The sequence below is a fragment of the Clytia hemisphaerica genome, unplaced genomic scaffold (genome assembly GCF_902728285.1).
Source record: "Clytia hemisphaerica strain Z4C2 unplaced genomic scaffold, Clytia hemisphaerica genome assembly, whole genome shotgun sequence".
NCBI lineage: Eukaryota > Metazoa > Cnidaria > Hydrozoa > Leptothecata > Clytiidae > Clytia > Clytia hemisphaerica.
The window spans coordinates 72,579-95,642 of NW_027104562.1; the positions used below are offsets into that span (position 1 = coordinate 72,579).

The following is a 23,064-nucleotide window of genomic DNA, read 5'->3' on the forward strand; positions in this document are numbered from 1 at the left end:
GTACACTACCAGTCATGATATCTGCTCTTGAATACCACTACTTACTTTAATGGATCATTCTGAGCAAAGAAGTTGTTTGGAACTTGTTATCAGTTTAAGTGATCAAAAAAGTGACTTTCGTGTTGCTGTAATGTAAAGAGAGTTATCGACAAATCTTTATCCAGATATCTTCAAGTGTTATCAGTTCTTCACTCAATTTTTTTCTTCATCGGTCATATGTATTTTTGTCCAATCCCTTCCACGGTTCCAAAGATTCTGATCAAGTCTCAAGTTTCGAATACTTCTTTATATCTGTTTTTTTGTTGTTTTTTACAGTTTTACATCCTTTCAAAACAGCATTGTTTTTTCTCCTTTTTCTATATTAAGAGTACCTGAAAATAGAAAAATAAAAGAATTAAATTTTTACTCTCAAATGCGTACAAAGGTTTTCGCAGCTAACACATCAATAAAACTGCGAGAACTTTTGTAGAGAATTCTATTTTACTTGTCAAATGCGTACTAAAGTGTCACCGTTCTATTTCTTCCCTTTAAGAAATATTTTTTGCCAAATGCGTACTAAAGTGTCGCCGTTCTAGAGAATTTTGTATTGGAAGATGCATATACTAAAATGTCACCTTTATATTTCTGTCTTTTTAGGAAATATTTTTTATATAATGTGTATTAAAGTGACGCCGTTTTGATTCTACCATTCTAGGAAATTTTTCAAAATATCGAGTATAGCGGCCGTAAGCAAACTATGGAGCAATCTATCTAAGCGTTAAGTTTTATAGTGGAAATTTATCTAAGGAAATATCCTTTTTTTTTTAAACGCAAGTTTCCGTTTTGTGTCATTTGATCGATCAGTAAAACTTTTTTTGTTTTTGTCTCAGGGTGTCCGGCCACAGATGTTCAAGTCGTTGATAGGGCGTGGTCACGCGGAATTTTCAACCAATCATCAACAAGATGCTCAAGAATTCTTTCTCCATTTCATGGATAAGATGGAAAAAGAAGAACGAAACGAGGATGTGAAGTTGAAGAAACTCTTTATGTTTCAGGTAGGTTAAAAACTTTTATTTTTGATTTTTTTTCCGACAATTTAAAGTTGAGGACTGTCAAATATTCAATCAAACCATAATTCCTATAATGGCGTAATCGTACTGAAATGTAAGTTCCGGACCTACCAACAATAGCACTTAAATTAATGTGCATCTCAATGGCTATATCTAAGCTGGAATAGTCAGTGTTATAAAAAATGAGAATTTACCATGCTTGCAAAAAAATAATTATTATTGTATTTCCCTAGTCTGGAGATCCATACTCTCTATTCAAATATACCACAAGTTTTTACCACAGTTTGAATTTGTTTACATTTGGTTTGAATTTCGTGCCAAAAAAGCCGTTGATGAGGTTAGCCAATCAGATTCGCGCCCTTCCGATCGAAACAATAATATCACGTAATTTCAAAAATTGTTTAACAGCCAATAGAATTCTGCGACCATATTGTCATTCGTTTTAACTAAATGCTATACTTCAAAACCACACGAACAGAGTAGATGGGTCTCCCAGCTAATATATTTCCCTTTCATACTTCTCGAAAGTATTAAATATTAACGACATACTAAGAAATAGATTTAATTAAGTTTCCAAAGAAAAAGGAATGATTTATGGTTCAGTTTTGAAATTTACCCTCCTGCTTCGAGGGTAACATCAGAAGTTCTAGGCTACGTCATACCTTCCTTCGTTTCGAGCGTAAAACTCCTACTCTCCGGGATATAAGCACTGCTCTTTTTTTGAATATTGGAATTTTCCGGATAAATCACATGCGCACTGAGGTTTTAATGAAACAATAGACAGTTTCGAAATCTAAACCAATCAGCTTTGTTTTAAACATTCTTTTATTTGAAAAACATCTTTTATGAAAGTTGTCTATTATGTTTAAACCTATTAATAAGCAATTCCCGGTGGGGGTTACTAGTGCCGCTTATAGCAGTGCCTAAAGACCAAGAGTAAGGCCTAAAAGCCTAGAGCTGTCTATTGTGTAGACTACAAAAATTAGAGATAACATCAAAGTTCGAAATATCATCAAAAGTTCGAGATAACATCGAAAGTTCAAAATAAAATCAAAGTTCGAGATAACATCGAAAGTTTGAGATAACGTCGAAAGTTCGAGATAACGTCGAAAGTTCGAGATAACATCGAAAGTTCGAGATAACATCAAAGTTCGAGATAACATCAAAGTTCGAGATAACATCAAAGTTCGAGATAACATCGAAAGTTTGAGATAACGTTGAAAGTTCGAGATAACATCGAAAGTTCGAGATAACATCGAAAGTTCGAGATAACATCGAAAGTTCGAGATAACATCGAAAGTTCGAGATAACGTCGTTGATTCGACAATCTAATCACTATTTAGAGCGTAAACTAAAATGCTACCAACAATAATGGAAATATTCTCTGGAAATCCCGTCCCTATCGTTCTACACATTTTGCTAACTTTAAAGGTTTTATTTTTACATAAGTGTTCCCGTTTCATATCAGACACATATTCCATATTAGGACAGTGTCTACCTATTGTTATATTATGCTTATATAAACAAAAAATGTTTTTCTTATCCTCTTTCTGACCCAATCTTGCTCCACATCCGTATCGATCTAATGTTAAAAATCTTGTGATTTTAAACTGATGAGTAAGCAAACGTTATCACTCTTCAAGACTACATATAAGTAATATCACTATGTATAATAAAATTAATTGATCAGACTGTATCACAAAGTTGTCACTAAGAACACTTGTTCTTTGTTATTGACCAACATCTCTCAAACTATAACCAATTCGTATCTTTTCCATGAATTTATCTCAGATTAAGCTGATGGCTTTTTCACTTTCAGTTTTAACAGAGGTGTCTGTCTACCCAAGAGCTTTTTTAAGGTATTTGGAAACATCTTTCCAATTTTGAAATAGCTTTTGGTATAGCTATACCTTCATGGCTATACTGAAACTGGTTCTTATAATGAGTTAAAAAGTTATTTTATTAATAGAACACTTTCAAATGAGATAGAGGTTATAATACATTGAAACGGGAAATTAATCCTGCAAAGTTAATCATACCGTTTTTTGGACAAAGAAAAGGAAAATGACAGGACCCTCCTGCAGTCGTTCGTATATATTATGTAATATTTCTGTGGTAACGTGTGCAATATGTTCACGTTTCGAAACCAGGTCATTGGAGTTTAAAGCACGAAAGGGGGGCTAGAGAGGAATCTCTTGGATAGAAAATCAAGGATAGAAAATCAAGCTACTTACTTCTGGCGCAAATCTTAGAGCTCTGATTTGAGAAAGGTTTAAAATTCGTCTCTAGTATTGGGCTTTAAACTCAATGTACCAGACAACAAATCGAAATGGGAGCTAGGGAGCACCGCTTAAGGCAACTCCAAGAAAAATTAAAGTTTATTATGTTAATCATTGGGTTTGCCTAAGGTATATAATAGTTGAGAATGAATAGGACTATTTTTTTTCGGACACTTCAAGACCAGCTGGATGCCATAGAGCTCCGGTTTTCCCTGAATAAGTTTTTCTAAAGAAAGAAAATCCCTTTTTGCCTGTGATCAATTTTCTACGTGCTAAAAAGAGTGTGAAAAATCATCTTTAAACCCCGGGGGGTGATACCCTTGTCGACGGACGGGGGTGCTCCGCTGAGGTTCGAAAAATGGACCCTACGTGGGACTCGAAATTTGCGAAAAAAGTGACCCTGAATGGGACTAAAATTCCAAAATTTTCTCAAATTTTCTACTTTTTCCCAAAATTTTCCAAAAATAGGCACCCTACGAGGGACTGATTTTTCTATTTTGGTGTTTTTGCAACCCTACCTGGGACTCATGGAGGTTAAAAAAGGTACCCTGACCAGCGGAGCATCCCCGTAACCCATCTTGCCCTAGTACCCCCCCCCTCGGGGCTTTAAACATGTTATTTTCCTGGGATTTATTCGATTTGTAGTTATTTGATAACTTGATTCTCCATGCATCATCCTAAAAGACTAAAATATTATGTATTTGATTAAACTGCTCTTTACTCGATTAAGAGTAAACATCCAACAACCAACATCCCAAATTTTACGATTGAAGTCTTTTACTTTTCGTTTGAGCTGATATTTAAATGTTACTGTCATGGTCGCTGGGTGGTCGATCTTAATCTTTTTCCAAGGAGTTATTGATTGATCTATTCTCTCTTTTTGTACATTTGGAAAAGGAAGGGAATAATAGGGCGATTTTTTTGTAGTCAATATCCACCAATTTCAATTTCGCAGTTAAAAGATAAAAGGCTCCAACAATATTAGTGGGTTAATATCTACAATGACCTTCAAGTTAACGTTTGAAATAGAATTATTTAATTGGAAATTAGAAATTGGGCAATCAAAAATTTTCATTTTAAACGTTGATTTTAAGACTATTGTAGATGGCAACCCACTACTATTGTGGGAGTCTTATATCCCTTAACTGCGAAATTGAAATCGGTGGATATTGACTACAAAAAAAACGCCCTATTATCCCTTCATTTTCCCCCTTGTTTTAACACGAGACGAGATTTTGTCAACAAGTCAGAACAACCTGCTTCTGAAAAAACAGATTTCTTGTTCCTACATAGCTATTGTTTCGGACTGTAGTATGTGCAAGAAGAATGTCAAATATTAATATATTTTTAGCTATTGACGTGTATTACGGTTCATACACCCCGCCCTTTCAAGAGTCTTTCTAAAAATTAAATTGTGTCCATCACACCCACATTCGTTCAGTTGAAGGCTGAAAAGTTCGACTCGCAGCTCGAACCCCGTCATGTAATATCAAAATAAAAATATAGTAGGGCTCTCGAGTTGTTGTTTGTAAAATAATTGAAAAAATGGAACATATATATCGTAAATGTTTGGTGCGATGGAAGAAATTTTAGACTCTTTAATTCGACACAAACCGAAAATTGTTGTCTAACAAACTATGGTATACTTTTTCTACAACAGTGAAACAGAAATATGTTACGTACTCGAAACGTTAGATTAGTAGTAGCGCTGCAAGCGGTCTTTTGGAATTCTTTATTTAGAAAACTATTCTATTTATTTCAATCTGCTGAATCAACATATATTATAACTATGTAAAAAGTCAATGGCTTTAAGTGTGCACTAGTCTAATACTCTAATTCTAGCATATTATATACAGTTTAAAAGATAATTCAGGGCATTATAATTTCTCAAAAAAAATGATTGAAAAAATTTTAAAAATTGAAGAAAAAAATGAAAACTTTTTATCTTTTGATGCACAAAACATTTGTGGTAAAGAATTACTTTAAAGCCTCTTGATTTGCCAGAGATACAATCATTATTCACATAAAATTATTATATGGAAAATTAAACGAGTTTCATCGTCCGGCGAGTGATTCTTTTCGAGTCCTATGACATTTCATGGCTCGCAAAAATCGACCTCAATACACTGACTGAGTAAGACCAAGGATTTATTATACACTGGATATACAAGTAACAGATTTTTGCCAATTTCTCGTGTACTAGCTATGTCCGCAGTAATGATATTATTGTTCACTCTCCTTCCCTCATTAAATGATTTTTCGAAGCATTTTTATTGCATTTCTTATCAAAAATCACTCATCCAATTCACAAAAGAGACTTAAAACTTTCCTGTGAGAGTCAGATTCTTCCACTTAATTGCTAATCATAAGTCGTAATGACGTTTCAAGCTGTGAGAAAGATGCAAAAGACGTGTTGTGTATAAGAAATTGAATGTTGACACCGGAAATTTTCAAACTTTAACCTCGAAAAAACCACCTTGTTACCACGTGCCTCCAAAGGATTTTCATAATTTCAGCTGTTCTGGGGACAGTCTTGGAAAGATATTTCCAATTGAAAATTTTGTGTCATTATTATAAGCATTTAGTCTGAATGTCTTGTCTATTGATGTTTTTCTCACATTAGATTTCACAAATGTATCCAGCTCGAAATGCTAGCCTTACTTTCAAACTTTTTTTTCTGTAAATGTACAAAAGGAAAGAGCTAGAGAACTTTAAAAAAATAAGACTGATAAACATTTTCAAAAATCAGACATCTTCGAGCCACCATGACAGTTGTTCTTTGCGGACAAAGCTTGAACATCCATTGTTTTCTGAAACAAAGAAAATAGAATGGTCGCTCTCCATCGTTTTATGAGTAGTTTATCCAGTGTATAATAAATGTTTGGTAAGACTTTTATTACACTGTTACAGTAAATTAACCTATAATGGTATTTTCTCTATTTCTCCTAGCTTGAAGATCGTGTGCAATGTACGAGTAGTCAACAGGTGGCGTACAAGAAAAGAGAAGAAATGATGATTTCGTTACCAATTCCCTTAGATAAAGCCACAAATATAGGTCAGTCCCTTGATCCAATGAGATTTACCTTTATTACACGAATATTACTAGTCATTTTATTAACACGAATTGAGAAATTTCGTGTTAATAAAAACCCCCTTAATTAAAACCAGCCGCTGTTTTCTTGAAAAAGCAGAAAAATTCGTGTTAATTTCAGATCGTGAAAATTTGAAAGCCGTTAAATACTTGCCTTGTAATATTTGTCTAATAAGGTATAGAGTTTATGTATTTGTATTTTTGAGGACATTGGTGAAGTAATTTGGGACAAACTGCAGTGTTGACCTGCAAAATGGAAGACGGTAAAAAAGCTTGTTTAGTGTCGTCCTCAGTTAATCAGGATCTAAACAAATCAATAGTCAACCGTCTCCATCGCAGAAAATCACAGATACAAAGGCTAGATAGGAATCTCCTACGACGTAGGAGTTTATGGCACTTTTTTGTACCTAAGTTTCGCTTGTATAGTTCCACACAAATGCCTGATTGGAAATAACGTTCACCAACAGATTTTCTTCCTATCGGAAACACCTAAAAAGTCCGAAATTTTAGCTTATTTTACATTATAAATGCTAGCATGTTGGAGAATCTTTCTTATTGATATCTTTTAGGTGAATTCAAGGCTTTCGAAGAGCGCAAGAAACAAGCAGAAACGAACAAAGAGAGAATACCAACGGAGGAGATTGTTCGATTAAAAATCCCCATGTCGGAATGTCTAAATGAATTCACTGCTGATGAAAGCGTTGAACAGTTCTATTCGACAGCCATTAAAAGGAAAATCACTGCTCTGAAGTAAGTTTTGTTTCCAATGATTTTAAAGTAAACCGTAGTGTACAGGTAGAGTATTCGGATACGGTGTGCAGGGTTGAACAGAAATAAACTGACACAGTTTGGAACTTCGATTGAAGTGAATACGATTGTTCAAACTGAAAATTAAAAGTAATGACAAAACTAAGTGACGAAATACTAAACGAAAAATATACGAGAAATTTGATAGAAAACGACCTTAAAAGTATCGTGAAAATCGCACAAGAAATATCATGAAAATATAGCAAAATGAAATCTAACTGAAGTTTATCAAAAATTAATCTAAGACCAGGCGCCTGAGCCAAATGGGCTAATGAAAGGAAAGAACAGAAAAAGGCAGAAAACGGCAGAAAACAACATACCAGGTAGCCAGTATGTGTAAGAATGTGAAAGTCTGTGCACAAAAGTTGAGAGGTTGATAGAATTTGATAAAAGTTTAGACCAAAAACTGACTAAGTATTAACCTCCATATTGATGCAACCACACACAAAGCTTCTCATAGCTTGATTAATGATTCATGAAAATCGAGAGAAAAATAAGCGTACTAGAACAAAAATTGAAAATACTAGATAATTGCCTAAGTGTGAATAAACTAATTATATGACAAAAATGATACAAAAGAACTTAAATTGACTGCGTAAAATTAATTGTCAAGAGACATTGAATAAAGAAATGACGTGAGACCAAAACAAAAGACTGAAATGAAAGACACAAAAGACACTGACATAGAGGGACGCACAAGACACTGAGTGAAATTAAATTTTTGTCCATTTTTTTACATAAATTAAAATCGCATGGTTTGACATGCACAACAAGGGTCAAGGGCTCAAACTACAGATTCATAAAGCCCTTAGGGCTAGATTTCGTGCCTTAACCCTATTAGCCCCACCCTTTTTTGACTTTTGTATCCCCAGGGGGGGGGGGGGGTAGAATCTACCACCCTCGATTATTTTCGAACTAGAAGAGCTATGGCCATGAAATTTGGTACAGATGTTCTCCATCATGATACAATTTTCCAGGAAGAAAAAAAAAATTGATGACGTCATTCAAAAACTGATGACGTCATCACAAAATTTCCACCTGTCGGAAAAAAGCCCAAATATATGGTTTACAAAAATGTCTCTTACAGTCGAACCAATAAAGATATTTCGATTCTGTTTGGAGATTCTGAAAGGTAAAAGACTGTTCTTTAACATAATTGCCGGTTTTGCAATTTCCATGAAGATTTTTTCTTAAAATCTATGCTGAAGATGAGTAAAATTTAAATGATGACGTCATCATTTTCAAAAATTTTCTTTAGATTTTTTAAATTTGTATTATCAATGCCTATCACGTGTCAAAATTTGAAAATGATTGAATAAATATTTTAGAAGTTATCAGCACTTTAAAATTTTGAGTTTTAAGGATTTTAGCTGGGTTTTATGTCATGTTTCACAATAAAGTCATAAAACCTGATCTGGACAACCTATGACCCTAAAATTTTGTACAAGTACTCTTAATAAGATTTTATTAAAAGTCAGAAAGTTTTCTCCGAGATATAAACAAAAGAACTCCAGCGTGGTAGATTCTACCCCCCCCTGGGGCTAATAGGGTTAAACCATTGCATGCAAAGAAAGAAGTAGTCTGAATCGCAGACCTCTACAAAACCCCAGGTAGTATAGGTCTGCTTAATGATCTACCAACCGCTTTCCGGTTCGCAAAGGAAATCTTGGCGAGTTAGTAATTTGATTGACATTGATGTGCGCGCAAAAACGATCGTTTCGAACGTTTTCAATAGAATGTTTAGAGTGTGATTTTTTTCGTGCCCTGCGTGCCTTCGTGCCCTTCGTTTCTTTCGAAAAAAAGTTCGTGCCTTTAAAAAAAAGTTCGTGCCTTTTGAAAAAAAGTTTGTGCCTTTCCAAAAAAAGTTCGTGCCTTTCCAAAAAAAGTTCGTGCCTTTGAAAAAAAAGTTCGTGCCTTTCGAAAAAAAGTTCGTACCTTTCCAAAAAAAGTTCGTGCCTTTCCAAAACAAGTTCGTGCCTTTCCAAAAAAAGTTCGTGCCTTTCCAAAAAAAGTTCGTGCCTTTCCAAAAAAAGTTCGTGCCTTTCCAAAAAAAGTTCGTGCCTTTCGGAAAAAAGTTTGTGCCTTTTGAAAAAAAGTTCGGGCCTCCCCCGGCTGGGAGAGGAGAGCAGCCACGAAAAAAAAAGAAGAAATTGCATATTTACGAATGCGCTTTCGAATGTTTAGTTCAAGATTCGAATGTTTTGTTTTGAAAAGACAAGAAAGACAAAATAGGATAGAAACATGAGAACAAACACGCGTAAATTAGCGAAATCAGTGAAAGAAGAGCTAAAAAATTTTTCATGATGTTGCCTTCACTGACAGCAAAGAAATCTTCAAAACTGTTCATTTTTAGTTATTCCATTCCATCTTGACTCATATTGAGTTACTTTCTTCCTTGTAACAACACCCCTGTTTCAGTGACCTGGTGGAGTTTAAAAATCCACCGGGGTGTCTCTGAACGAAATAAATTTTTACCGAACCCAATTTTTAAAATTCAAAACATCATCATCATCATTGCTCGACCGCGGTCAAGACAATGGATTCGACTCTAGCTCGCCAGCTTTCATGGCAGTCTCAAGATCACTGAATTTGAGCCCGGTATCCCTGCAGATGGTGTCAGAGAATGTTAGTTTTCTTGATATTTGAGGAATCAGATTTGGTTTGCGCAACAGTGAAACTGAAATAGTTGAAGGTTTTCTTCATCATACTCGACTTCCTTCCTTACAGCCATGTATTTCAAATAAACAACACCCATCCCAGCCCATCCTAGGAAAGGAGAGGGTTTAGAAAATTTAAGAATCGCTTGTTTGAAGGATGAAATAGATGGAAGATTACGTATACGATCATCCAAGTTATAGACTGGAGTCGTTTATAATACGTGTAATACTAATAATACCAATACTACTTTAAGGGCAGAAACTTTCGCGGGCAGAAACTTTCGCGTTTTTCGCGTTTTTGGCATTTTTTCGCGAAAGTTTATGCCAGGTAAGAAATTAAACATTATCGCTACTAAAAACCGCGAAACTTAAATCCGCGAAATTTCGCGACTTTTCGGTCTCGCGAAACTGTCTGCCCTTAAAGTAATAATAATAATACGGGATTTAGTTTGTATAAACGACTGGAAGAATCCGGTGTTCCAGCCTTATAGATACCCGGCTAGCTACGCAGAAACTTGCGTAGCGAGAAATCAATTTATCAAGCAATAACAAACTCTCAAAACAAAATCAACTCAAATGAAAAACTTTCAATACACAAATCCACACAAATTTTTTTTTTCAAGATTTTTTTTGAGCGGGAAAAAATTATAATTGCAATATTGACACTTTTCTTTTGTTTGGAGTTAGTGCACAAAGGTTTCTAGACGACTAAAATTGTTCCCTTCATTACTTTTTGCTTTATTTCTACTATGTATAAACTAGCAAGTAGCTTTCGCTATGATGCTCCCGATGACAGGCATTTGACAGTGATTGATTGAAATTCAGAAAAGGCGAAATGCCGTGTTTATTTTTGTCAGAAATACAGTGATATTGCAAAGTATTCAATTTTTCTCAGCCATAGCTTGCACTAAACATGCCCCCTTTAATAGATACCTTATAAAGCTTCAATTACAAAGCTGTTCATGTTTTATAGGCAGGGTCTTGGAATAATCTTCAGGAAATATTTAGAATGACTTTCTTCTCAAAAGCATTTTCTTTGAAACAACAATAACAAAAATAAAAATAACAAACATATCAAAACATGAATTTATAATTTCCAAGACTATATTTTGACAATGATATAATTTTCAGCTAAGTTGTTGTCTATATCGTAATGTAATATTGTTTTGTAAAGAATACAGTGGATACAGAAGCATTCCAAAACCAAAATGATTCAAAATACAACCAAACAACAGGAACATAACATGAAATATCCTTCAGGAATTTCTCCAACAAAAGGAGTGTTAATTTGGGTTTGAACAAAACCTGGCCCACCTCTCTGGCCCGGGCCATATGGCCTACCCTTGGCCTACCTTATGGCCCACCTTACAATTCTAAAAAAGATTTGATTCTTATCATTCTGAAAATCTGCAAACCAATTCTGATGTTGGACTTTGGTTTCTCTGGCATTTAGAAAAACAACGAGACTGTTATAAACAAAAAACATAAAAAAGTTTTGAGTTGAGTCTGCATTTTATACACCTGACATAGATAAAGGGGAGAGTTCCGGTGCCGACAACCCCCCGTAGCGCCGCTTCTCCAACTGTTCAGGACTTCGGACCCTTTTTATCGGAATCATTACCGAAAAAAACATAAAATATTAAAACCTGGCGAAAAACTTTGAAATTGACCCGAACCCAACTCGAACTCGGGATCCTTAGTGCAAGAGCACAATGCGCTACCATTAGGCCGACTTCTGGTGATATAATTTAAAATCTTAAGGATTTTATGGCTTTATAGCTTGGTCGTCAGACAAGACCTACGTTGAGAATATTTCACCCTCAATTTTGGCACTTTCTTAAGAATACTTGACCCTAATCCAAAGTACACTATTCTTATAAAAAAAGCGTTTAATTATTAGAGCATTTAGAAGATTTGACCAATTTTTTGTCGTAAAACGGTTGATGCAATCATGCCAATATCATCATGCTTTATGATGAAATCATCAATTATAACGCATCCCGACACACACATATCATTATAACCTGGTTGTCCGAGAATAAAATCGGGGGAAAAAATCTTTGAAGGTGGGCCAAAGAGTAGGCCATATGGCCCGGGCCAGAGAGGTGGGCCAGGTTTTGTTCAAACCCTGTTAATTTCAAGTTTGTGTACCGTCAACTGCTCTAAAATGGGATTACTTGAGATAACATGGGACATACTGCTTTCTGGTCAGCTTTTTCTCTCTATCGTCACATCCTCTTCAACAACAAACAGATCCATGTTTCTTGGACAGTACAAAAAAGATGATTCTGTGGAGGTTCGGTTAAAATGATTGCTGTTTTGGTGTCCCATTGCACAAACATTGCACAGCTCCATTAAAAACGCAGACAATTCATTCCAATTCTTGTTCAACATTTTGAAGTCAAAACTCTCTTGTCATTAAAATGTTATGTTAAAATGAAGTTTGATGATTGGTTGAACAACTGCTATCTTTGTGCAAACTCAGCGTATTTGAAGCAGCGATTCAGACCTCGTAAAAACATATAATGTCAATCTGGCTTTAAAGCAGTTGACGGTACATCCAACGTGTAAAACTACTTTAATGGTTAATATGGTATTTGTCATGGTGAATGAACGAAGGCCGGAAGGCAAAACCATAAAGCTGAAATAGGAATAGAGAAGAAGAAACTGTCAATAGATAATTTGTAATAAATATCCAGGTGATGTCAATCAGACTGTTTGATTACCGTGAAAAAGGGTAATCACTGGAGGGAAACTGGTATCGCCTCCAAATAGTAGAGCTTTCTGGTAATAAAATTGTAAAAATTCAAAAGTCAAAAACATTTAATTTACATTTTAGCTTAGACAAAGTGCAGACCAAGAAAGGTCTGCAGTTTGGAGGCAATGTAAAGTTTCCCTCAAATGATGCAAATTACCCTTTTTCACGGGTACCAATCTAATCTAACATTATCAAACGATAGGTGTTAGATTACCGCAACCAAATCGAACAGTCACGAAACTAAAAGATTCTGGTAAAGTTGAATTATGTTAGAACGACCCTGCCGATTCCCTGGACTCCAGGGATTTTCTTGTTGCGTGTCCGAGGATTTTAACATTACTTTTTGAAACTTACCCCGGACTGAACGAGTGGTCTGCGAGACGTACTTAAACAATTAGGCGATCACACATGGGCGTTAATTTCACCATCCCTATTCTGCCCGCTTTCAAGATACGAACTTAGTCGACCGTGCGTTAACTCGTGACAACACGTTCACTTATCCAGCCGCGTGGTTCACTTATCTGGCAGCGCAATTTGTTTGTCTGGGGATAGAAATAGGGTCGTCTTCGATCAGGTTCAGTAACCAAACACCTATAAAGTTTGATTCTGTTTGATAAAATTTGATAGTTCAATTACGAAAATTTGGATCAATTGAATTCAATTGACATCGCCTGGAGATAAACAGAAGGTTCGTTAATGGTGGTATGCAAAGTTTTTTCCAATTTCTGATAATAATTACCCAAAAGTAACAGTAAAGTAACTGATGATGCCAAAAGCATCAAAGCAAAAAGAAATTCTTTAAAATAATTTTCAATCATACATCCTATCTGAAACATTACTTTTCCTATCTGAAACATTACTTTTGATAAAATAGTATTATACTTACTATCAAAGTTGCAGACCAGTCTATGGGATTATACCTTCTACTTTCTGAAACCAACTGGTCCCAATTTGCTTCGTTGCTTTTTGTTGTATTCCAAGCTATGACTTTGGAGCGCTAAAGACGCTAAATTTCTGTTCACGCGGTGTTGTTGTATTCCAAGCTATGACTTTGGAGCGCCAAAAACGCAAAATATCTGTTCGTGCGGTCGAGCTAGCTTAAAAGCTCACCACACGGCAATCTTTTAGATGCGGTCACTAGGTTACATCGTCCCGTTTTCTTGAACAATTTTTCGCCAGCTCGATCCCCAGCCTCGTGAAGCAACATAGGCTCCCTTCGGGAGCAATTAGTCGTCTAGCTAGCCTGGAGGTCCATGCTATGATTTCTTATTCTATATACTGATGACGAAATATATAGCATGGTATGGGCTGAGAGTTTGAATTTCCCAGATCCTAATAACGGTTGAAAACATAGCCAATCAAATTTTATTATTCTTTTACTGGTCACACTTTCTTAAAGAAAGCGCAAGTTCCGAAATTTGGTTTTTATTTTAGTAAGTGAGGACAGCGCTAAATTCGAATTTCCCACTGTAATTTTCTTGAGGCCAAAATCGGACTCACAGCTCTGACCCGTCAAGTATTCATCAGATTTAAAGAAAATACGCAGACGGGTTCCTGTCTATCGTCTAGCTTGCTAGACTATCCAAGTTATTAAATTTATTAATGTACGCAAAAGAGTATTTTCAAAAGGCACGAACTTTTTTTCGAAAGGCACGAACTTTTTTCCGAAAGGCACGAACTTTTTTTCAAAAGGCACGAACTTTTTTTCAAAAGGCACGAACTTTTTTTCGAAAGGCACGAACTTTTTTCCGAAAGGCACGAACTTTTTTTCAAAAGGCACGAAATTTTTTTTGAAAGGCACGAACTCTTTTTCAAAAGGCACGAACTTTTTTCCGAAAGGCACGAACTTTTTTTCGAAAGGCACGAACTTTTTTTCAAAAGGCACGAACTTTTTTTTCAAAGGCACGAACTTTTTTTCGAAAGGCACGAACTCTTTTTCAAAAGGCACGAACTTTTTTTTCAAAGGCACGAACTTTTTTTTCGAAAGGCACGAAGGGCACGAAGGCACGCAAGGCACGAAAAAAATCACACTCGAATGTTTACATTCGAAATTCGAATCCCAGACCAGAAAAAAAACAAAACAGAAAAAAGATAAAAAACAATCTGATGCGCGCATTATGTAGAGTCTGTAGATTTATTTTTGACTTTTGCTTTTATAAGATATCTGGTTTGTAAATTTATCAAAACTTTTCCATCAGCAGCTCTTCGGTCGAAGCTCAAAAAATACAATTATGAACACAAAAGTGAAAGAAAACGACCAGAAACACTCCAATCTCTTCAAAGAATTGAAGCTAAGTACCTGAAAAGATACAAAGGCCACACAGTATTAAAAGGTGAAATGCTGAAGAAAAGTTCTTTGTTTGTTTTACTAACACTCCCTTTTGTAGAATCATAAAGAAGTAATGTCAGAAATATTCAATATGACCCCCAAAATGTACTGTATATACTTAACTAGAATACCTTGAAATAATCTGCAACATATCTGTAGAACTGACAAAACAATTATCTGGAGCCAAAGTGATCAACGAATCCAGTGTGGTAAAAAATTATACACTCATACAAGTCCAAATTCAAGCATCGAAATGTAGTTTTATGAAGCAAAATTTTGTTGGTGCACACAGAAGATACATCAGGGCACTTAAATTCAATAAATCTAATTTCTCATCTTTTACAAAATCTCCACATTAAACAAGAAAGGAGGAAGAAAAACAAGCAAACTTCCTTCCGCCTATACTTTTTTTTTTCGAAATCCAAATATATTTTCCAATCTATGATTTGGTGCCCAACAGAAAATTTAAACATTACGTAATGTTATATTTGTAGACACTCGCTAGCTAAAAATGTCTTTAGCCGTATATCGGCTAAAGGCGGCAAATCTCTGGACAAAGGAAATATAGCTTATTAAGCATTCTCTATAAGGAGCACGAATCAGTTAGTGGATGCCAGCAGCCTAAAGGGCTACTTAGACTACACAATATATTGACGAACAATATTCGACAATATGGTTTGCGGACCGTAATGTACGAAGTAAACAACTGGTACTCTATTATAAAAAGGAATTTTCTTTCTGTAAACAATCCCCCTTTATTGTTGGAATATTGCAAATCGAGCTGACAATATATTGCGGACACCTTTTCAATATATTGTCGACATTCAGCAATATATCATCAATATATTGCCTGACAATATATTGTGTAGTGTATGTAGCCCTTAAGAAAGAAGTGAATATCGCAAGAAATATTGCTACTATTGTTTTCCGTGAAGCTTCTGATTGGCTAAGCGCCGAAGTTCTAATGTAATGTCAAGTGACCTAGGTAGGATTTCCTACCTAACCAAGGCACATTTTTCAGCAAAAGTACGACATCTAACCCTTTGGGCTTTATAAATCTGTGGTTCAAACCCCGGGTGCGTCATACTTTAAAATGGTGCTTGATGCTTAAGCCATTAAGTGAAGTTCTGCTATTGACCAATAGAATAGGCTGCACACATCCCCGAATTAAGCTTTCTTTTAAGATATGCTAATCAGAGTCAAAAAGTATTTAGCAAAAAAACCTGAAATTTGTGAATTTAGGGACCCTTACCGGAACTTTTTTCCAAAGATTTAGCTTTTTTAGGGATAAATAGTTTTAAATGGATAAATAGTGTTTTTCGTTGTTGAGGTTGTTTGAGGGGCGTCACTCTCATTGTGAGAGTCTTTGCCCATTGGGGATTTAGATAAAGTTTGGAGTATAGTTCAGTTCTGTATCCAGCTTACTGAGCAGAAAAGAGAGCTGATTGCTTTTTAATGACAAAGATGGGAAGAGGTTACATAATGTTTATTTAGAAGAACAAGGTATAACACTAGAACGTGTAGAAGAGAGTGGTGTCAGTCATTTAACCTGGATTTATAAAGGTTATAAAACAAAAGATGATTATTTATTATAAGAAAGAAAATTATAGGTTAAAATAAAGAGAATCAGTTTTATTAAAAAGGACAAACTTAATATAAGTTAAAATAAATGATTTGAGGTGAGGTATAATGTGAGTTTTGATAAGAAATATGATGTGAGCGGACAAAAGCAAGAAAAATAAGTGATTTTTATAAGTTAAATAATGAGATAAATAGTGTTTTTTGTAGCCCTTAGGGGGACTGAAATATTGTGACTTTTACGAACCATAGAGGGACCTTGATGGTCCAAAAAATACACCCTTAAGGGCGACACATACCCGTACCCTCCATTTGCCTAAGTATCCCCCCCCCCCGGGCTACAGACTACCAATAGAACGACTTTTAGCTTCGTGACTGAACACGGTATGAAATATGGTTTGACAAAATTTTTTTCGTATAGATTATTGTAAAACTGTGTTTTACAGTTATGCAATTTCCTAGGCTTCATTATGCTTTTTCCTTGCAATAGAAACGTAAACTGATTTTGTCCACTTGGTCTTTCCGCTCAAAAGTTATGAAAAAAAAAACTTAAAAACTGTTTCGAAAATGTGTTGTTTTGAGATAAAAAAGAGGTAATCTACTTTATCATTCTTTCTTTTTTACACAAGTAAACAGGAGGCTCGGAAATCCCAACCCAACAGACGCATAACGTTGTTTCAACGTTTATCTAACGTTCACAACGTCCATATAATGAACGTTGAAACAACGTTGTGTGTGCCAGCTGGGAAATTATTTTTACCGATTTACGGAAAACCTGAGAACATATTTCCTCTTCTTTTACTCTTTAGACGGACGCGGTTCGCAACCTTCCCCGATTACTTGGTTATCCAATTACGAAGATTCACAGTTGGAGATGATTGGGTGCCCAAAAAATTAGGTATTGTTTCTTTCATAACGTTTGTTTTGTCCTGGCAAATTAAGGACAATAAATCCCAGCTATTTAAGATATTCATGACGTAATGTTTTCTACGGAAAGACCCCGGTTTTTGCCAAATCTCATACAACTTTTGTCTAGTTTAAATTTGCTACTACTGGCTAAAACCGGGGTATTTCCGTAGAAAACACTACGTCGTTAATATCATGAATTGTATCTTTCATAACATCCCGGCAAAGTTAAGAAGTTAACTCTATATTTTGAAGAATTTAAAAAAATAGAAAATAACTGTATAATTGTAAAAATGTTAGACTCTCTTTTTGTGTTTCGTTTTTATTTACTTCCTTTCCTTGAGGTCAGATCTCCGATCTTCACCATATATATGTGAAGAAATTCATAGAATTTCTGTCCAACTATCTTCTTTCAGGAGATTTGGGTGGCAGAGCAGCATATACATTTCGTCCTTAATATTGCCACCCTAGTAATGATTTTGAAACGAGTTAGTCTGAATCGCAGGCCTCTATAGATATACTTCGTATAGTGCTGATACAGTCATTGAGTTTCAAGCCCGTAGGACTCCTGGATGGAAACGAAACCACTTATTTCCTATCCAGAACGCCCGCGCATAGTTTTTACACAGACGCTGGATTGAAACTAAAATCTATCGCTAGATTTCAAAAAATGTAGTCCTCCAAAATAAAGAAACCGCTAGATACAATCCGTCGTCATGATTATGGCACGTTCTATGCGCGTTTTGGATGAGAAATAAGTAGCTTTAATTTCTCCTGCCTGATAAGGGTTAAAGTTTCGCCTCTAGCCCTTCGGGCTTGAAGCTCAATGGATATAGTACTCTCTTTCCATGACGCGTATTCACTCTAAAGGCCATAGCTTCGTAAGAGAATCTGCCCGGGTTAGCGCACCGCTTTGATCTTTTTGATCCCGATTTGGGATGAATATAAATGAGTATTTGAGCGCGGTGGTTGGTTAAAGCAAAACAATCGCATCAAAATTAAAAGCCAATCATAAACATAAACTTTAGATGCCAGTCACTTTCGCTTTTGTTTTAAAGCAATAAGCTACGTGAATTTGATTGTTTTGGCTGAACACAGGTTGTCAGATCGTTAGTTTCACCACACCCCTTGGATGAATGATCTAATATGAGATTACGTGACCCGCGTCTTACCTGAGAACTATGTTTCAGTTGGTATTCTCCAATTCGATGTGCTGTTATATTATTCGATAATATTGAAAGTCGCCGTCAACAAGAAACTCTCATAAACTACTTTCTACCCTTATTCGATGAAAATTAAATGAAGAGAGTGCCAACTGTAATTTTCAAACACTTCTTTGTTATAGACGTTTCAGTTGAGATGGAAGAGATGATCGATCTGAACTCGTTGCGTGGTAACGGTCTTCAATCTAACGAAACTCAACTGCCTGATGACGGTAAATATTTCTCAAACAGTTTTGAGTTCAGCAAAGTTTTCTCGAAACGTAGTCAAACGTAACTCTCGTGATTCAAGTCATGATAAACTTCCAATATGAATATCATTGGGTCGGTAAACACAAACTTCTTTAAAGGTTTTATTTTTCCATAAGTGTACCCGTTTCATACCAGACAAATATTTCATATCAGGACAGTGTCTGCCTATTGCTTCATTATGCTGATATAAGCAAAAAATGCTTTTCTTTTCCTGTTTCTGGCCAATCTTGCTCCACATTCGTGTCAATCCAATGTGAAAAAGCTTGTGAATTAAAATTGATGAGTCAGCAAACAATATCACTCTTATTTAAAATAAAACCTTTAAAGTTTTTTTTTTCATAATTTGAAGGTATACTACTCTACGAACAAAAAAAAACATGATGTAAAATAGTGGTCCCTTTCTAACTAGGCTAAATGTGATATTGGTAGAGCCTCAAGTTAAGCAAATCAAAATGATGTTTTCTTTTATGGAGGCCTGCAAAGAGCATAATGAACTTTGAAAAAAGTTGAACTTTTTCCAAACCATAACACCCAACTCTTCATTCACTTTTAGTAGCTTTTTTAATTTGAAGAAAATTAATTATTTTCTTTTCAACTACTCGACCCATTCTTTTTTATTGTAGATGGCGGTGAGGAGGAAACGACTGTTGAAATCAACGAAGGATTTGTCGCTCAACTCATGGATATGGGTTTCCCCTTGGAAGCGTGCAAAAAAGCTGTCCATTACACTAATAATCAAGGTAGAATGTCAAGGACAAACCCTTCTAGGGAAAGATTCTTGATGCAATTAGTATACAGTTGACTCTCTCTAACTCGATTTTCATTGGACTAATGATTTCTTTCGAATAAGATTCCAATTACTACTTTCTAGCGTAATTCAAATTAATTCAAACTAGATTTAAGATTTGATACGTCCAAAGCATAGAATGGCATTTTTGTGAAATTATCACTACTTTCACAAAAAGGCTATTTTATGCTTTACTTGGGGGTAATTGACAATAATGCAATTTATAATTGAAAATGCACTAAAAATGGTATTCTTGTCCGTCAGTCACTTCAATTCCACCATGGTGATATTCTTAATATTCTTATAAAGTGTATTCTTATAAAAAAGCGTATACGGCTGAACTAAAATTTGTTAGCTCTTGAAAAATAAATGTAATAGGGCTTATTATTCATTTTCATTAATCATCAAGGTGTTGAAGCAGCCATGAATTGGGTGTTCGAGCACTCACAAGATGTAGATTTTGCCAGTCCTTTACAACTGGGCGGTGGTGGGAAGGAGAAGAAAAAGACAGAAACTTTTACGCCCAACATTGAAAGTGTTTCGATGCTAATGGCGATGGGTTTTACGGATCAACAAGCGCATAAAGCTCTTAAGAAAACTGTAAGGGTAAAGATTTTTGACATGTCATTATACAAGTTCTTATTTTTTGGTACTTTTAACCTTAAATCGTTTTTATCCTGTAATGGGTGAAATTGAGCTTTGAACTCTAAATTGCCTGAAATTGAGTAATTCTAGGCTCAGCAATGTTCTTAAATTGTTCTTATCTTTCGGAGATTTTGGGACCCACCGTTTTATAAAACTGTTCTTATTGAAAATTCTCAATATAATAATTACATAAATTCAGAGTTTGGACTGAAGTAAACTCACAATTGAACAACGGGGTGATGTCTTATAAAGTCTTGTAACTTGTTTCCTTTTCTCCTCTTCGGTCACAACAGAATAACAATTTGGAAGCAGCGGCCGAATGGATGTTCTCCAACCCTGATGAGTTAAACACATCCATGGAGGTGGATGAACCGGCAGCCGAAAGCTCACTAACAGAAAATACTATGCATGACGGGAACGGAAGTATGTTTCTTTATCCAATATGGGAGATATATCACGGATACTTCTGGGATATTTCAGGGATATCAAAGAATATTTCAGGATTATTTCGAAGATATAGTAGAGATATTCTAAGGATGTTTCAGGAATATTCCAGGGATGTTTCGGGGATATCCAGGGATATTTCAGGGTTATTTAAAGGTTATTCAATAGATATTTTAGGGATATTCCAGGGACATTCCAAGGATACTTCAGGGATATTTCAAGGATATTCGGAGATATTTCAAGGATATTTCAGGGATATTTCAAGGATATTTAAAGGACATTCAGAGATATTTCAAGGATATTTCGGGGATATTCAGAGATATTCCAAGGATAATTCAGGGATATTCCAAGGATATTCCAAGGATATTTCAGGGATATTCCAGGGATATTTCAGGGATATTTCAGGGATATTTCAAGGATATTCCAAGGATATTTCAGGGATATTCCAAGGATATTCCAAGGATATTTCGGGGATATTTGGAGATATTCCAAGGAAATTCCAAGGATATTTCAGGGATATTCCAGGGATATTTCAGGGATATTTCAGGGATATTTCAAGGATATTCCAAAGATATTTCAGGGATATTCCAAGGATATTCCAAGGATATTCCAAGGATATTCCGGGGATATTTAGAGATATTCCAAGGATATTCCAAGGATATTTCAGGGATATTTCAAGGATATTCCAAGGATATTTCAGGGATATTCCAAAGATATTCCAAGGATATTTCAGGGATATTTCAAGGATATTCCAAGGATATTTCAGGGATATTCCAAGGATATTCCAAGGATATTTCAAAAATATTCCGAGGATATTTTAAGGATATTCTAACGATCTTTCAGGGATGTTTCAGGGATATTCCAAGGATATTCCAGGGATATTTCAAGGATATAGCAGAGATATTGTAAGGGATAGTCCAGGGATAGCTTAGCGTCGTAAGTCAATTTAGAATAAAATTATAACAGCCGCATTTCTTTATCACCGTTCAATCCCAACACCAACACATGTGATTTGTCCAATATAGAACATCCTTTTTTTGCTGATCTGGATGCTTTCTAGAATATTCATTTCTGTGACACAAGCTTTGGTAACTTTGGAATTTCCCGCTATTACTTATATTGTATTCTGCACTTTAGCTTCTTTGAAAACTTTAGCCCTTTACCCTGAATATCTGAAGACTGTAGCGTTTATTTGAATGACTGTGATAGTAGCTTTTTAAGGCTTGGGGACACGAGAAGTTTTTTTTCGTTGGTGCAATGCAACATGCTCTATCCAACCAACACAAGAAAAACAGTGCGTGTCCCATGGTTTTTTTTTGTTTAATGGGACAAAAAGTGAGGGAAATACCCAAAAGACACGCTGATTTTGTCCCTGGAACAATGGAGCAAAATTGATTCAGATTCATTTGAGATTTCACTTTTATTGGTAGAAAGAAATAATGGTATGGAGACACGAGAAAGCGTTTCAGGTTGGTGGGATGGAGCATGTTGCATTGCACCAACGCGAAAAAAACTTCTCGTGTCCCCAAGCCTTAAGGGTGTCAATCATTTTTGTTTCGTGTATTTAGAATATAAATTGATGGGATTTGCAAGTCACATGGGAACTTCAACGTCATGCGGTCATTACGTTTGTCACATTTATAAAGAGGGAAGGTGAGTGAAGTCTATTATCAACCCAATCATCATTTACTACCTTCCGGACAAGTTGCGCCTAGGGTAGGTTCTAGTCGCTCGTAAACGCTCATGGCCGCTCGGTTGACCGGTCCTAGCCACTCGTTTGACCGGTCCTAGCCACTCGTTAGACGGTCCGGGTCGTTAGTTAAACCGGTACTGGCCATTTGTTAGTGTTTTTTAGTAACGATGACTGGTTGATCGAGGCCGGTCTGGAAATGGACGCATTTAAATGGCTGCTAAATTAACTGGACTCTTAGCGGTCTTTTGGTAAAGTTTTACCGGTCATTTACCAGTCCTTTAAAAGACCGCTTAGAGAGCGGTCCGATTTTCAGGTACTTTAAATCGCTTGGGAAGTCACAGGTATAAAACTTCCCTACTATTTAAAAATGTTTCCCTTTTATTTAGATGGGTGATATACAACGATCGAAAAGTTGCCGAATCAGAAACTCCTCCTCGAGATTTAGGTTATATTTATTTTTATAAACGAATCTGAAGAAGATTGGTATAAAGTAAGTATACATATTTTGTAAATACTGTTGTTTAAGTTGTTTAGGACAACGTGAAATAGAACGAATCTTAAGACATTGA

General features: G+C 35.6%; 1 protein-coding gene across 1 annotated transcript; it reads left to right on the forward strand.

The window, feature by feature from the left end:
- The first annotated feature begins 49 nt into the window (after positions 1-49).
- On the forward strand, positions 50-23,064 carry LOC136823318 (ubiquitin carboxyl-terminal hydrolase 5-like). The gene is made up of 11 exons (XM_067079499.1): positions 50-127; positions 870-1,034; positions 6,278-6,383; positions 6,989-7,169; positions 17,358-17,446; positions 18,800-18,889; positions 19,550-19,666; positions 20,123-20,313; positions 20,652-20,781; positions 22,371-22,455; positions 22,882-23,064. Exons 1-11 carry the CDS (start codon positions 50-52, stop codon positions 22,967-22,969), a joined length of 1,320 nt encoding a protein of 439 aa, XP_066935600.1. The 3' UTR covers positions 22,970-23,064.